The following is a 16720-nucleotide window of genomic DNA, read 5'->3' as shown; positions in this document are numbered from 1 at the left end:
GTCCGGCTGCTTTCCACCTTGATCGTGCGGGTCATTAGCAGCCACCAGGGGTTTTCGTTCGCGCTGCTTAAACACCCCGAAGTCTGTATCCCGTCTTTGATGACTTCGGCGGAGTAATGAGCGACTTATGAGCTCACTTTCTTCTGCGCTCTTCGTTTTCCTGCGAGGCGGAAAAGCACGTCTTGGCGCCTTTTGCTCCCGGATGTAAATTAGGGGCTTGCTAATGCGTTCTCGTCGTGTAAAGAAGCGAAACCGCATCATACTGTCCGCTTTTACTTTTGCCGAGATCTTCTTCCATAGCGCGTACTTCGGCTTAAACTCCTTACGCGGTTCGTTCAGAGTAAAAAAAAAAAAAATGAATTTAAAGAGCTCTAGCGAAAAAGTAGAATAAAAAATGAATTTACAACGCATCTAAGAAACGTTTCGAATTCTTGTACAGTTCGTATGACACGTTTCTTTAGGATATTTATCTAAACCGGCACGTATTGAAAAAAAAAAAAAAAAGTCTTCTTGTAATTAATTTCCACGGGAGGAAATCGAAGGAAATTTTACCCGCTCACTAAAATGAAGGAATCATGAAGTCATATATTTGCTTTATTCTTTGCTCATGAAATGAAATAACGTTTGCGGATCGGAATTTTTCAAAGAAACCTCGTTGGTCGACCTATTAAAACAAAGCTGGAATTCCGGCCACTGTAGTAAGACATTCCAGGTTTGGTTTGGCGTGTAAGGTATGACGTCCCAAAATGAGTAAGGCTATAAGAGATGTCGTAATGGAGAACTGAGACATTTCGAGCATTTGGAGTTCTTAACCGCGCACTGACATCGCACATCGAATAACGGCAGCAGCAGCCGGTATTCGATCCCGCGTGCGTTGTTGGATTCACGATTCGATCGATCTAACCACTAACCTCCAACAGCGGGGCAACTCCTGACAATGGTTATTCACCTTCACTTTTCAGATACTTGCGCTCTCTTGGTTACAGGAGAAAAAATTCTTCATAATTGGTCACACGCTGGATCGAGTAAAGCAACATTCTTGTCTGCGCGTTTATAGTTGAATGCTTTGCAAAGCAAGTTAACACGGAAAGCATAGCTCGACCAAAAGAGGATTTCAGATTTTTGCCTAGAACGCTTCCTCCTCACACTCGAACCCCCCAACCTCCCCCGCCTCGCTTTTGTTTTTCATCTCTGGGAATGACACGCTTAGAAACAGTAATCATTTTTTATTAACAACTAGCGTGCCTTTACTTGCAAGTCATCTTCTTTATTCCAAGACAATAAATTGCGATACAAAAATTTTGTTGTGGTTTATATCTGGTTACCCGTAAATCTGTGCGAAGGCGTCTATCTCGAAAACCAATGTAAATGCAATGATCAAAAATCGAAGGTCATTTTCATCATGGCGGACAATGTTCACTCGGGTTTCCTTTTGTGTGCAGCCTGTATTCTGTGGTGTACAGGACTTGACTCTGGGTAGACGGTACTATGAGAAGTATCCTAAAGAGCACCGAAGGTCAGGTATTGGACGAGATTCGTGATGGGGTTCGACCGTGTGAAGTAGTGCCACCTGTCACCTTCACAGCAGAAAGGAGATATAATACGAAGGCGAACCGAAATACAACACGAATGTAAACCTAGACGAAAAGCCGTGAGTGGCCCCTGGCACCTGAATGCCCCGCAGCAGCTGAGCAGCTCCTGCTTCTATACCAATGGCAGCGCCTCATTTTAGCCCTGGCGGCGAAGCTTGAAACTTAACTTCGGGATACCACCGAAGTAGACGTTTAACTAACTTCGTATACACGCACAGTGATCACGGAAGCGGTCCTGGAAAACAGAGCTACGAAGTACTGTTGTAACGTGGGCTGCCACAGCGGTACGTGTAAAAGCAAGACAAGGCCCAGCTGTGAACCAATGAGGATTTCTCTGTCACCATACACGCAGATCTTGCTTTCCAAACAAGAAGTCTTGTTTCGAGACGGCCATTTGGCACTTATGAGGAAACGAAATTAATCAATTGCCTCATGTACGTAAGTTCAGGAACGTCGCCAACTGACCAACACGACTTGGTGAGAGGGGTCGAAAGGGCGCAGTGGTTACCACGCCATTAAAATGTTATGCACAGAGAACTCTCTTGCGCCTCGCTCTTCATTCGTAACCAGTATTGGTTGACTCGATACACTTGCTCCAGCTTTTTTTTAATGAATCAAGTTGACCACTATTGTGAGTTCAGCGTCTACGGTTTCAAACTGGGAAGACGACCTAATTAAAGGATATCTGCCTTTTAATTTCCATAAATGCTGAGAATGAGGCGTCGGAGCACACCACCTTCTGGTTGAAAAATAGCCTTCCAGATAACCTTACTTACTCGTACGATTTCCACAACTTGGTCAGTTAAGAAAACATATCGCGCGCGCAATGCAAGAGCGCACCTTTGACTCGGCACCACTCACTATTCATCACATTAGCGCGACAAGTTTTTTTCGTGAAAAGCTATAAGTGATATTATCTGAGAAATGAAGATAATTGTATTGAATCTGAGCCAAAGTAAATTAGTGGAAGAACCAGTAAGCGGGTCATGTCCTACAGCACGGAGCGCGCATGTCACAAACTATAAAAGGCTTTATAGTCTATTAGCGCTCTTGACCGTTACAGAAACACTTCTTTTGCACCGTATCACTTTTTCGTCGACTGCACAGAGTTCGTGTAAAGCTGCGGTGGTCCATTTTTAAATGTTTCGGCGCCCACGACCGAGAAAGCTGCGAAGATGAAGAGACCGAGCTGCTCTTCCACTGAGGCGCGGCCGATTGCGCAATCCCGGCCACCGCGCTGCGCCTCCTCGCCCCCGTCGACATGGGCGAAAAGGCACGCTGACTCCCGCATGCATACAACCGCGCGGACATGGTCCTCCTCCCTTCGTGTTATTGAGAAGGCCGCGCGTGCTGACCAAGCCTTGGCTTCTAACAAATTCCAGGTCTTTCTAGAGAGCCAGAGGAGAGAAGCATATAGCTTTGACAGCGTAAAGCTGTGTCCGCTCCTTCTCGGACCTCGAACATTCCGCGCCGGTTTTTTGAGAGCGCGCCGCGCGGCCATCGGCGGTGCTGCGGGTCCTCCATGAAGCTACGATAGCGACAGCAAGCAGGCCCCGGCTTAGAGGAAGTCGTAAAGAGAGCCATGAATTCATGTTTCAATTAGCGTGCTAGCTCGTGGAGCTGCGCTTCGTTTTCAGTCAGTCTTTTGTTATGTGTGGTTGCCTGTCTGCATTTTGTAAATATGTTTTCTGTACTTTGTATTTTTGTTAATAAAGTTAAGTTTCATCTTGCTTCTTCGAGATCGTTGTCCTTCGGCTCTCACTGTGTGTGAACTACACATTGCCCGCCAAATCTACGAGCACCTTGGAGAGTTGCAGAAGAATGGAAGAACGCAAAGATCCTGGATTTTACTGTTCGCTTTAGTAAGGTCGTAATATCAGAAACGAAACCGTAACTACGCCATATGCTACAAACGAAAACAAAGGTCAACAATATATTGCTGCTGTTTTGCACGGTGCTGATTGTACTTTGTATGTCTTAAATATATTAAATGTAACATAATGAAATAGTGGTTAAGGGCACGCAGTGTACGGTGTTGTGGATCCCTTAGGAAACAGATTTTGAGGTGAAGTATGCCTCGTCGTCGCCAAATCTCTCCACTATATTGTTGACGCGGTTGATTAGTTTCTTCGCCTAAATTTGCTTAGCCCAATTATGTTCGCGAAATTCTGGCGGATCTTCATGAAGGTGCAATGCAGGCGGTGTATTGCGACGCTCCAGCGCGAGGTCGTACACGCGAAAACGGCAGCGCGCAGCGAATGCGGCAAACGCAGTGAGGAGAGCCGTCAGCGTCCCCGTGTGTACTTTTATGCCGCAAATCGTGCAGATGATGATGTACTCGTACATCAGGAACTGCTAGGGGGCCTATGTGTTGCGACACGGCGCCGCTTGGTGTTCTCTTTTGAAGGAGGATTTGCCGCTTCCTGCTAAAGAATGATGTTGCCAGATGATCGCTGTCGTGGCAACGGCGCCATTTTGTGCTGCATCTGAACCGGCGGTGCCGGGCGCTGTGTTTACCGGAGACTGTTGGTGCTCGTGCATTACGGCGGTCCAACTTTCTCTTTACTGCCCACTGTGTGAAAGTTCAGTTGCGCACCGAGGTGAATATTGATCTTATGGTATTCACGTGAAATTACAACTGTTATGTGTTTTATGCAACTGTTATGTGTATTGCGCTCTTTCGCTCCAAAAGCCGTCGGCGTCGTATAGTCAGTTTCGTTGTCAGTACCACGCGCCGGAAACAATCAAGGGCTACGTTAAAACAATTGCACCAAGCTAATTTGCGGTTTAATGGATTCGTGATTCACTAATGTGTGATAGGCGATGAAGAGTTAATAAAATCATTGTAATTTTGTGGGTTATAAAACTGAAAAAAATTAAAAAGTTGCTCAAGGGTGTCAACTTGCTCAGAATGAAAATCTATTGCTTGGTGATACTAAATAAAAAGTTTATGGTGTGTAAGTGATCAAAGAATTACTTTAAATAATAAAAAAATTAAAAAATTAAAAATTGGTTGCAAGATGTGAACACGCTCAGAATAAAAAGCGAATCCTTGATTACATTTATGAAGAAAATTTAAACTGTGTAATCGGACGGGTAATGCCAATGCTTGGTGAGACTAAGAAAATTTAAGGTGTTCATAGGATCAGGTAGTTAGTTGAAACAATAAAACCTGCTAAACTGCACAGAATCGAAAGGTACTGTTTGCTGATGCTAAGTATCTGTGTATAAACGACAAAAAAGAATTGGAAAGCAGAAAAGAAATATATAAGAAAGTGAAAAAAAAAATTGTTCTTGTGCATGAAACTCTGTCACCTTATGCCCTTAAAGGTGGAGATTAAGTTCTTCATAATTTTGTACGTGCGAAGTGGCAAACCTAGCAGCAGCGAAGGCGCTAAATTCTGGGATTAGGTTTCGCTTGTTTGCATGTGTACAAGTTTTACTACTTATGCTTTTCATGATGTGCTAACTGTGGCGAAATGCGGCTTCTGTACTGACGAAAACTGTCGCTCTTTTATTACAAAAGCATTTTATGTCGCTTCAGCACATAAGCCGCCCGCACTTGTTAACACTTTATAGTATGAAAACCCGATGGCGCTATTGTACGCGATGCACGATATCATACTGCATTTAAGAGGATAAAAATAGTAATCAATGATGAAAGTGACATCCTATGACCTTGTAATACAGAACTTAGTCATATCTTGATGGTAATTACTCAAGTTACTGAAGCTTTATTAACTACGTGCATGAACTAACAGCCCCGCAATGCGCATTTATAATGCAACATAGCATGAAGCACTTGAAAGTAATGCGCTGTAAGTACACAGTTTGCAAAAAAACGTATAGCGATGACTCAGAGTTATAATAATGACTCGTAATCATGAGTCATAATAATCACTCGTGACACTTGGTCATACGGTCCGCTGCAGACTGAGACGCTTCTCATTCCCTCCCTTGGGTGCATTTGCGCACGACGACGATTTAAATCAATTTTCACTGACTCAAGACATCAAAATGGCTGCACTTTAATCGATATTGGCTGATAGGACCGCCTTTATTGAAAGCTCCCCGTTCGCAGGAAGACCTACCAAACAGAGTGGATGAATACACATGCTTGTTCCCAATAACGGAACAAATCTCCGCAAGATATCTACTTCGCAGACTAAAGGCACATTTGTCTTCTTGAACCTTGCGCCGGAAGGATGGCGTCATCAATACATCTACATAAAACGCAACCAAAGGTTTTGATCGCTTCTGATCTTTTTAGTTAGGTATATATTTCCTGTTCTTCGAACGAGCTGCTACTGTTGGTATTCTTCTCGCACCGATAGTTTTTCTCTGCAGCATGTGTGCAAAGATTTGGGCGACTTGGCCACCCAAAGTAAGCATCCATTGTTTTCAGCGCCGTATTGTGCCTCGGGCTCTTGGTGCCTGCCGTGATAACGGTCCTTTGTTCGTCGCCATGGCTTTTCATTCTTGTCAGTTACCCATTTTGGTTATATGACGTCGGAGGAAGAATGGGATTTATTTGTAATATACAGTTTAGTTAGTTTATTCCATCTGATATTTTATTTTCGCTCCGGTCATGATAAGAATGCTGAAATAGCTAAAAAGAACCGCGAGGTGAAGATCATATTGATTGCGGATTTGAGATGGTAGTCACAATCTTGTTAGCAATTTAGGTATGAAATAACGATTTTAATTTTCATACATTGCCTATCCAATTACTAAAGGCGTTATCAAAGAGAAAGCTATTGGCGAGAAAATGCTGCCAATTCCTGAGATGGTCTTATTCATTGAACTTCGTAAGTACAATGCGCTTTCAGCGGAGTGGTTTTTGGTGGCTCCTCATTTATGGTTTTGGTATTTATTACTTACCCTTACCCGCACCCCGTTGCCTTAAAGTTCCTGTCATTAGTGCGAACCATTAAAGGTCCGGTTAACGAGAAAAGCCTCCGTCCGTCTATGTAACAGCTAGGTACGCCATTGGTCGATTGCTACTATGTTGTCTCATGACGTCACTTCCATAATCAGCACTCGTTCATGTTCCCTTATATTCTCGACCAATCGGAGGTTTCGAGGCCAAGTTGGCATGAGCTCTGACAAGTGACGGTGCCGCATGGTAATTGATCGTTAGGTATATATCCAACGTCAAAAGACAATGTGAAATTGCCGAGGGGGCAGCTGCCGTGACCGGTGGTAATCGGCAGGTGACATGGCCGAGCACTAAGTAATCGGCAAATATTGTGACGTCAAAAGACCCCTAGATATGGCAGCGTTGGCAAGTTACATCGCCGGTAACAGCCAACAGGTTACATGTGCTAACATTTATTGTTCGGTAATGTGTGTGTGACATAAAAAGCCCGCTTGAAATAGCCCAGTTGGCAAATGGTTTGGCAAGTGGCAGTTAACATGGTCGAGAGCTGTTTCGTCTAGGGGATATGCGACGTCAGGAAACAACATTACATGAACGAGTTTGAGCCGCGCTGGTCGTCACCTATGCATTGATGACGTGCTGGGGCTCAGAGCGGAGGCGGTAGGTGGGGTCCTCAGCTACGATAAATTCACGAAAATTATAAAAAGGAAGAGAACAGGGTAAAGAGCAACGAAAGCTGGAGTGGCAGAAACTCTAGCAACGAACGCTGCATATTATGCTTCTGCAGTCCATTCCTGAGGCGAGTTAAGCGCCACCCAATATTTTGTAGCTTTAGGTAGAGATTATGGCCGAAAAACAATATTATTTTTACATTTTCTGAATTTGTATTTCGCTTTCCTTATACTGAATTCGTGGATGTCAAATATATTCGGTGATTGTGTATTCCTTACTTTTCTCACATTTCACTAAACTTGGAGCGTCCTGTTCGATCAGCGCTCCCATTCGCTTGTCGGTAATTCGGGTCCTTGAAGGAATCTGGTAACAGTGCGCCCGCCTCTCCGCCTTTCCCTCCCGTCTGTTTTTGGGTGCAGGCTCTCTCGATGGGTTTTTTCTTGCTTCCTTTTTGCTTCTTGTCATGGGGCTACACTTGCGCCGGGGTTCTTGCTGGGAGCCTAGGCTTTGCTCGGAGGCTATACAAAGATACACGCTAGAATTTTCATTCAAGAGCACCCCTACTGCTTACGAATTAAAGATTATTCGAAAAATTAGTATAACTATGTCTTGCTCTTTTCCATCTAGTTTTGAATTCGATCATTAGATTACCTCTGATAATCTATGTCTTGCTCTTTTCCATCTAGTTTTGAATTCGATCATTATATTACTTCTGATAATCACAAACAGCAAAAATATATCTTCGAGTTTTTTTTTCCTTGTTAACTATGCCCCAGACGGCCGCTCGCTGCCCCAGAACCACCGTCAGCGCAGCTTCCCAAACGGCTCCCTGGTTGTTGTGGACGTGCAGCGTAGCGCCGACAATGGATGGTACGCCTGTCTCGCCAGCGATCCGCAGGGAAATACGGCCAGGGGACAACTCGCCGTGCACGTTATGAGTGAGTGGATCTTGGTAGTCTAGTCTATCTCTTCTTTACCGGCATCCGTTCCATGAAGTGTGTTGCAAACTTGTATTGGCAAAGAAGTGAACATTAGGTAACTCTTGTAAGTATGAGCTAGAGTAGAGACTTTTTGTCATATTTGCTGAATTCGTACGATGAACCACATTTTCAAATGGCCACCCGTGAAGATAAGAAAAGAGCTACCCGAAACGGGCACACATGTGCACTATACTTACACCCACAAACACACAAAGATATGTTTTCTGGTGGCAAAAGAGATAATGGCAACATTTATGCATGTTTGTATCCTGCAGCTCCGCCAGTGGTGAATCCGTTCAACTTCGCCGAAGACCTCACAGAGGGCAAGAGGGCTGGCGCAGCATGCATTGTGTCCGACGGCGACTTGCCAATCTCAATACAGTGGTTCAAAGACGGTCTCCCGTTAGATAGGCGTGCCCTGGGGGCGTCCATTGCTGAAGCCAACGACTACACCTCCTTCCTCTCATTCACCGGCGTACGTCAGCTCCATTCGGGCAATTACACTTGCGTCGCATCCAACCCGGCAGCGTCAGCCAACTACACCGCGCCCATGGTAGTGCAAGGTGGGTGAAAATTTCGGCAGTTGTCATGTAACATTAGAATTTTGCACCTCAACAGATGCCGCCTCAATGCACTTTCCCGATGAACTAGACAAAAAGACAATGAGCCAGTGCTTGATCTGACACATACTGGGCCATTCAATCACTGACTCACATAAGAAAAATCCGTTTAACCAATGTCATTGGTAAATCAATGACTTTGTAAGTGGGAGTTAAACCATATAATTAGTATTGGTTTAATTATACAAGATTTGAATCGTCGTGTCATATTACGCAAGAATAGGATCAATTAGCCCAATCTTACGTGGGCTCAAATGCGAGAAGCACCATCTCATATTCTGGTCATGACATACCTAATGTAAAATTAAGGAGAGCTTACTATGGGAATATCAGGTCTACAGACTACTCTGCGGAATGTAGGTGGCGATGGCGTTATGTAAGTTTGCAACTGCGAGCTGACATGGGCATACTGTCACGTATTTGTGACAGTAAACAACAATGGAATTTATGACAAAGTTGGTGGAGCTGCAGCGCTCACTGCTTGCGGCCTTGTGACGCATGCCTGACTCATGTAGGGGTTCTTATGGTGCGCGGAAAAGAGGGCAAGCAATGTTACAGTTTTTGTTTCCCTATATGGATATTTTGCAAACCAAAGTTTACATGGCTACATTAATTACACACTAATGCACGAGTCTACATCGTAGTAATTGAAACTCAGTGCATGAGTAGAGCCGTACATTGAACGCTACTAAGTACGAAGCATTACTAGGCATGACGACGTGACGGACAGAGCCGTCTGAGAATAAAATAAAATAAAAAAATCTGCCGGGGGCACACAAGTCTTCTTACATAACTCTCTGAATGCGTGAGCATTAAGTTCTACTGGTTCGCTTCTGCTCCGTGATTGTTTTTAGCAGAGTTAAATAGACGTTAGCTCCGTTTTACGTGGATTTTGGATTTTCCAGCGTTTAATTTTAGATTGTACTAGTCTAGACGTCTCCAACGATATACGACTTCGCGTTGCAGCTTAAGTTAAATTCGTAATCACACGTAACGAATACGCGGTCATTAAGAACTGCAATCAGTCCAGTGCACTTAAGCTATGGTTTAATGATATAGCGTAGAGTTCAATTTAATCACAACTGACTAATTAAGGGTAAGTAGGTAGGACCTACATTTAGTTTGATGCAATTTTACTCGATACGTTTTCCAACGATATAACATCTGTAGCTATTATCCTCGACATAAGCTACACAACCACCACCCGCGTATTCTGTACACACGTTCTGTACGCGCCACGCATGCGCAAAGTAATGCTTCGCGTTAAACCAGCTTTAAATATGCCGTCAATCCGAGCTTCTGTGTCAGAAGATGCACGTCATTCAGGGCAATATTTTATCATTAAACAATGCTTTTCACTCTTACATTTTTAGTGTGCAGCGCTTCTGTCTGCAATCACTGATTTCGTTGGTGGCGACCCAGCGCCAGCGCTCTCTCTCTCTCTCTCTCTCTCACCGTGGTATTGAGGCGCTACGGAGACGGTGGTGACGCCGCCAGTTTAGGTGCTGTTGCGTCACGCGTTGTAGCCAAATGAGAAGGTGGAGCGGCCTCACAGCTGCAGCCAATGAGACAGACGCGCGTATCACAATTGCTGCCGTCGCGGCCATCGCGTGTTACTCCGGACTGAGTAGCCGCGTGTGGCTCGGACACCCTCAAATTCAGACTCTTTCCCGCAGCGTCAATCATCCTCGCCCTTCACAAACAGCAGACGTGTACGCGTGGAGCTCAATCGACCTCGGCGTGGAGCCGCGCGGTGACAAGAAGCCCTGCGGATGGGGTGAAGAGAGCTCAGGACGCGGCTGCTCCGCGCTTTTGATTGGCATCGTAATGGATGAAGCCGGGCCGTCTGGTAGTGAGGCCTAAGCAGTTCTACGCACCTACTTTGCATTTCATTAACTATGCAAATAGGCCGTACCATTTTACCTGTGCGTGCAGGAACATGCCGTATTACAAAAGCGCCCTTACGCTGTACACCACATGAGCAGAGGTGATGCTAATCATATATAACGTGAGAAGTGCATCCTATTTTGCCTGATTTTTGAACCTGAATACATTTGAACCAATTTTGCTACATGAAGAAGAGCGTCTGGAGAATTCACGTGTCTAGACGAGAAATGGGAGGACTCGCGTTTATTTTCTTGCCGTATCGTTTAGGTATATTTTTAAAGCGGGCCTGTCCAGAACGTCCAGTTTATTTTCTGTCGGTTTTCATTAACGCGTGTATTTGGAATCTGGGCTAACGTTTAACATTTCATCGTGTGGCTTCATCTGTAGCATATGCATGAGAACTATATTGTGATGACACCACTCTGTCAGATTAATAGAGGTTAAGGAAACACTGAGAAGAAACTGCCGCGTGACATTATCTAGCACGCTCTGACTGAAAAAAAAAAGTAAGCGGTTTATATACCAGCAGTCTTTACCCTGTCAGAGGAATCTGCTTGCTCTCCTATTAAAATATCAGTAGGTATGTTTATCACTCAACGTTTGATTTGGCGGTTAATTACAGAAAACCTTATTTTTTCCGTTCACCAGTTTTCACTTCAGCGCGCGAACAGCGAAGCGAAGTCTCTCTTGCTCTCAGTAATGCTATCTATGGACTTTCACTCCGTAATCAGCAATACAGAGAATACTTAACCTATACCTGACCTATATGAAAGAACGGAACAATGTTTGAGGGGGAGCCTCAGGTCGTAAGCTAAGCCAACATTTCAACAAGGGCGCTTTGTCTGCATGGGCCCATACGATGACATGTCATCTTGTCGAAACGCTGGCCTGGCTTGCGAAGTGAGGCTCTCGCCCAATCTTTGTTCAGTTTTTTTTTCATACCATGTATAGCCATCGTCTTCTCGATGTACCCTATTTCCCCCTATCGCCATATCGACTCCATAGCGATTTGCTATTCCTTCAAGTCAAGTGATGCTTGAAACTTTCATCTTCTAGTTCTGCATAGCGGTCGTTGAACAAAAGCAAATAAAATTGGAGACAGCTCAGTTATGATCAGTAATGACATTCTCACAACAAACGGACCTGTTGTTATCGATAGTTCCTCCCAGATGGCGTCAAGAGCCAGTTGACAAGGCAGCAATCATGGGCCAGGCGGTGACATTCGACTGCCAGGCGGACGGGTTCCCGGTGCCAGTCATCCGATGGAAGAAAGAATACCGTGAGCATTAACCAAGCGTGTTTATTTATTTGGAGGAAGAGGCAGATCTCTTGATCTTCTAGTTTCGCCTTCAGAATATACGATGGTATCCAAGAAAGAAATCTCTAAATGAATACAACAATGGGAATCACTTTAGATTAAGCGTCGATCTTACTTGAGATAACAAAGTGACAAATATACTGCTGTTTGTAAGCATGCTTTTTTTTTATTCTCTAAAGCGGTTCGAACATAGTTCATTTCTCAAAAGATTTATCTTTACTGTTCGATTTGGTACTACTCGCAATTTATTTTTTTCCCTGCGGTAGCACGTGAACACACCCGTTGTTGTTTTTTCCTCTCTCGTTTATCCTGCGTACAGGTGCAGAGGGTGGCCGGGACTTCTCGGTGATCATCAGCAACGCCAACGTGCAGATCTTGGAAAACGGGTCGCTGAGCATACGCGAGGCAGATCGTTCTGACGCCGGCCACTACATGTGCCAAGCGCTGAATGGAGTCGGGCCCGGTATATCTACAGTTGTCAAGCTGGAGGTGCACGGTAGGCGTTTCTGAACAAGCAGATTTTATGAATTTCGAATTGTTCTCTCGCCAACGTTTTTTGCGGGGGAACCTGTACCCAAGGGTTATGTCTATATCTAATGTTCTCTGTGCAGGGCTTCATACACGATGACGTAATGGATATATGTCGTATGTAAAGTCGAAAGGAATGCTACGCAATTTTTGTTCAACGATGAATGCCCAAGAAAACATTATATAGGTTGTTTTTTGCATGAATTGTTAAAGGCATGTCTCTCTGAATGTGTAGCTAAAATCGTCAAGAAATTGCATCAAAGCTCATATCGAATTAAGTGCATAAGCGGCAAGTGAAACTGGGGCGAATATTTCTGCGAGTAACAAAAAATACTTTGGTATCAGGCGATGCTCCTGTTCTAGGAGGGCCTTCTTGAAATTGATGTAAATGTTCATTCGTAAACTAAAGGTACCATATAATATTATTACTCAGCGCGAAGGTTTGGAACGCCAATTATCCAGTTCAGTTACGAAATACCTCCAATTTTTCGCAGCCATCACTATCGTGGCAAGCCCCCTGATTTCAATGTCGAATAGATTTTAGCAGGTTAAAAGTATCAAAATTTAGGCTAGTGAACAAATTACACATAACAAAGTATATCTCCTCTCTTCTTAACATTTCACTACCTAGGCTTCGCCTGCATTTTCATCTCCCAAGTAACCGTACTAAAGCCCCTGATGAAAATGAGGACCATTTCCGCTTATAACTTTGGAAAGGAATTAAATTATTTTATTTTACGACAAAGGCAACTACATGAGAAGTTCGTTCGAACATTCTATAATTCGATCAAAATAAATATTTTATGGCTAATTGAAGTCGAGTTTTATCTTAATTTTTGGAATTTGTAGTACTTTTTATCGCTTCAGTTGTCTTCTGCTCACGAATAGACTATCTTTCGTATAAACCATTCAGTTCTCATGCGCGTGCATTCCCACTAGACAAGCAGCTTGCACCAAACACCCACAGACCAGCTTACAAGCCCACCGTGTCCAGTACTTACCTGCTCTACTTAGACTGCTCTAACCCCCAGGTCACCGCTGAGGTTGCTCAGAATGTGGTGCAGCAATTCCAATATAGCGACTCGATTATGTCGAATGACTCAGCTCAGCATATAAACGTTCGGAAAACCGGACACCCAGGACAACGCGGGTATTGCGCATCTTGTTTCCCAGTGGGTTATCCTTGTGAGCCTTATTATGTTCCACATAATTTTACCCGCGAAAATGAAGAACCAAATAAGCAAGGAAACTATTTCACTTGAATACATAATGCTTCACACCATCTTCGCAGTTACAACTTGCCGTATAACGCTGGGTTAGTCCCGCAGCAAATCGTCTAGTGATACTCACTTATCTGCCCACGCTTTTACCTCTTATTTTCATTTCATAGTGGCGGCGCACTTCGAGCGAAAGTTCCAGGCGCTGACGGTTCGTCGCGGGGAGAGCGTGACGCTCTCGTGCCGTGCCGTCGGAGAGCCACCCATTGCGGTGTCCTGGACGAGGGACAGGCACGGCTTTAGCCCCGCCTTGGAGCCAAGGTTGCTTTTGTATTGTTTTCAACTACTTTCATGCCGTTTGATAGCCTCACTTCAATAAAAACAGATGGGTGGGATAATCCGGTCTTTCTCAATGACATTTATTTCATACCAAAGTGAGGTAGGGTTTTCTTTTGAGACCGTATGAACCACGTGGAATGTGCCGTGAGGGGAATATGAACGTCCTACCAATTAGGCAAGTGTTATTTTCTTTTTAAAAATAGCGATCACCGTTAGTCTCTAGAGCTGATATTGGGGCTTCGAGAAGACCAACGTATCGAAAGGGAAGATGGGTCTAGATTTCAACGACGACATGTTAAGCCCTCGGCAGAAACAGATGTGCGGGCGACGATCGTTGTATGAGCTTCTGCTTTCTGGTTCTTGTGATTCTTAAGTCACGAACTTGTGATGGCAAGATTTCTGGTTATGAAATGGTGTTCTTTGATAATAGGTGTGGATGAGACAAGACCGCAAATAAAAAGAAACGCTCCCGTAAAGTTGTCACTGAGCAAGAGCGCGGTAGTAATCTATGCTGTTTCTAAAACTGCTCCTTCAGCAACGGCATAGCGGCATCGCAGTCATCGGCACTAGAGTATGCGGCAATATGTATACGATGTTTTTCAATATCTGTTTGAGATGAGTAGGATGCTGCCCGTGAATGGTATGCGCAGTTTAATGTAATTTTTGAGCGTATAAGTTACACTCCCTGGACTGAAGGAGGGGCTCTGTGAATAACTCTTATTGCCATGGAAGCATCCACTGGACGCTGCTGCATCGTCACTCATCGCAGAAAGATGAAACCATGCATCTGAGACTGCAGCCAGGACAGAAGTCTGTACCGTAATAGCTCAAGCCTCCACGCATAGTCAGGCAGACGCTGTGAGAAAAATAATTGTCGGCTGCGGAGCAGTGTGCTTTGCTGAATAAGGCCGCAGTAGGCACATCGTCTCTAATCTAAGCAAGTGTATTATAAAACAAGCGCGCACATAAGAAACATTGTCTAGAAATCGCTGTTGAGCTACTGGTACCTCTTGCATGCCAGATATGCAGGCTTCTTCACAAAAAAATATTACCAGGGATATAAAAAAGTAATGCATTGGTTGTTGGGTGCAACCAATTATATGGTAGTTTGCATGCGCTAGCTTACGTTAGAGTGCATTTAATTAATACTGAGCTACAAAAACGCTACTAACATTTTAACGTTTATTTTCCGGTCAAGCGCACTTTGTTAATTAGAAGGGGAGGCTAGGAAACAGCTGACTCAGTTTTTGTGCCGTTTTTCAAACTGGGTTCTTTTTTCCAACATTTAATGAAAGCCGGTGGCGTACGAAAAAAAAAAAAAAGAAGACAGCTACGTGACCGGGATCTTGTTCATCCTCTGTAGCGCTGCCAGAGCGCTTTGAATGAACCAATCTTTCGCGTCTCAGAGTTAGCTAGCCCAATCAGCTGTCAGCATGGTTTTGAGCGTGAGCTCACTTATTTTTCTAGAACATAGATAGAATGCGCGTGCCGGGGTCAACGATGAGCGACAGGCAGGCCACAGACAGTCAATTCGGGCGGAACCTTCATTAAGCCAGCGCCAAAAAAGCAAAACACAAAACGGAACAGCGGTGAAGTCTCATAGATCAAAGCAGCCTTTGTTTTCTTTTTTTTAATAATTCTGCAGCCCTTCGACCAGAACGACGGCAGCTCATTTGGGTGCGGTCAGCATGCACGTTTTATTCGTTCAAAACACGTTTGGGAGTGTTATTATGTAGGTTCTTTCACCAAGAATTCGTTGAAAGCCAGCCCATCAGACATTTCACAGAGCTACAGGAAAGCGATGAGCAGTAAGCTTCTCAACACTTTTTCCTAAAGAAAAATGAAAGCAAAACGTTTTTCGAAGGGTGTTGGAAAGGTGCCCAGACGCGAACAAGCCAAGCCACTTAGTTCGTTTTCATACTGCTTGGCATGTTTGAAATGCAGAAAACCGGGCAACGCAGGAGGTATGCACTTCTCAGTTGACTGTAGATCGGGGTAGAACTGTGCGAAAGAAGACGGTACTACGATGAACTAACTAGCCTGCAACAACGCTCGATACTACATCAAGTAACTGGATTGAATGTTTCTGTATCCCCATAAACACAAAAGTACCTTAAAGAGTACCCCGTGACAGTAAGTAATAGGTTGTGGATCCCAGCCGAGTAAAACCTGCAGCTTGTTTCTTAATCTGTTGGTTCTATTACGTGAAGCACCCTTTATAACCTTGAGTTTCGTATGGTTGAGTAGGGTGTAGTTGTGGTAAATTGAAGAGCACACCTGCCTTCGAACCGAGAACTTGTGGCTTGTTCTTCACCGTGTACAAAGAAGCTCATCTCGGTGGCATGCACTCGTATCCCGACGGTAGCTTCCTATTATATCCCGAAAGAACAGAAATTTAGAATGGAGCGGTGACCAGACTCCGGTCCGCAGCGGTCAGGGCTGCATTCAGGCCAGGCCACGCACACTGCGGGCTCCCATCTCTACAATTCGTTTTCATTCTCGGCTCCTCTGTGCATTTATTTACTGCTTCTCTTCCTTTTCAGTCTGCACACCTCGTCTCCAGAAAACCGCGATAGCCCAGAGATAATGCAGCTGCTCTCGTATGGCTCAGCCTAATTTGTTTCTCAATGCCACATGGTGGCGTCTTTTTGAGACTGTCTACTTGACGCTTGTCCCTCTCACTCACAA

At 44.4% G+C, this 16720-nt stretch overlaps 1 protein-coding gene across 1 annotated transcript in view; it reads left to right on the top strand.

The window, feature by feature from the left end:
- LOC146191286 (cell adhesion molecule Dscam1-like) overlaps positions 1 to 16720 on the top strand; it is a 123083-nt gene that overhangs the window by 82994 nt on the left and 23369 nt on the right. Inside the window, exons 10-14 of the mRNA XM_084600303.1 lie at positions 7920 to 8081; positions 8399 to 8686; positions 11790 to 11909; positions 12268 to 12444; positions 13867 to 14014. Of these exons, the coding sequence (XP_084456429.1) occupies positions 7920 to 8081; positions 8399 to 8686; positions 11790 to 11909; positions 12268 to 12444; positions 13867 to 14014 (895 nt within the window). The remainder of the gene's footprint in view (positions 1 to 7919; positions 8082 to 8398; positions 8687 to 11789; positions 11910 to 12267; positions 12445 to 13866; positions 14015 to 16720) is intronic.

This window comes from Amblyomma maculatum, chromosome 4, assembly GCF_055883805.1.
Source record: "Amblyomma maculatum isolate TAMU_Amacu chromosome 4, ASM5588380v1, whole genome shotgun sequence".
NCBI lineage: Eukaryota > Metazoa > Arthropoda > Arachnida > Ixodida > Ixodidae > Amblyomma > Amblyomma maculatum.
Note: the sequence above shows the minus strand (reverse complement) of the source record. Positions and strands in the feature narration are given on the sequence as shown.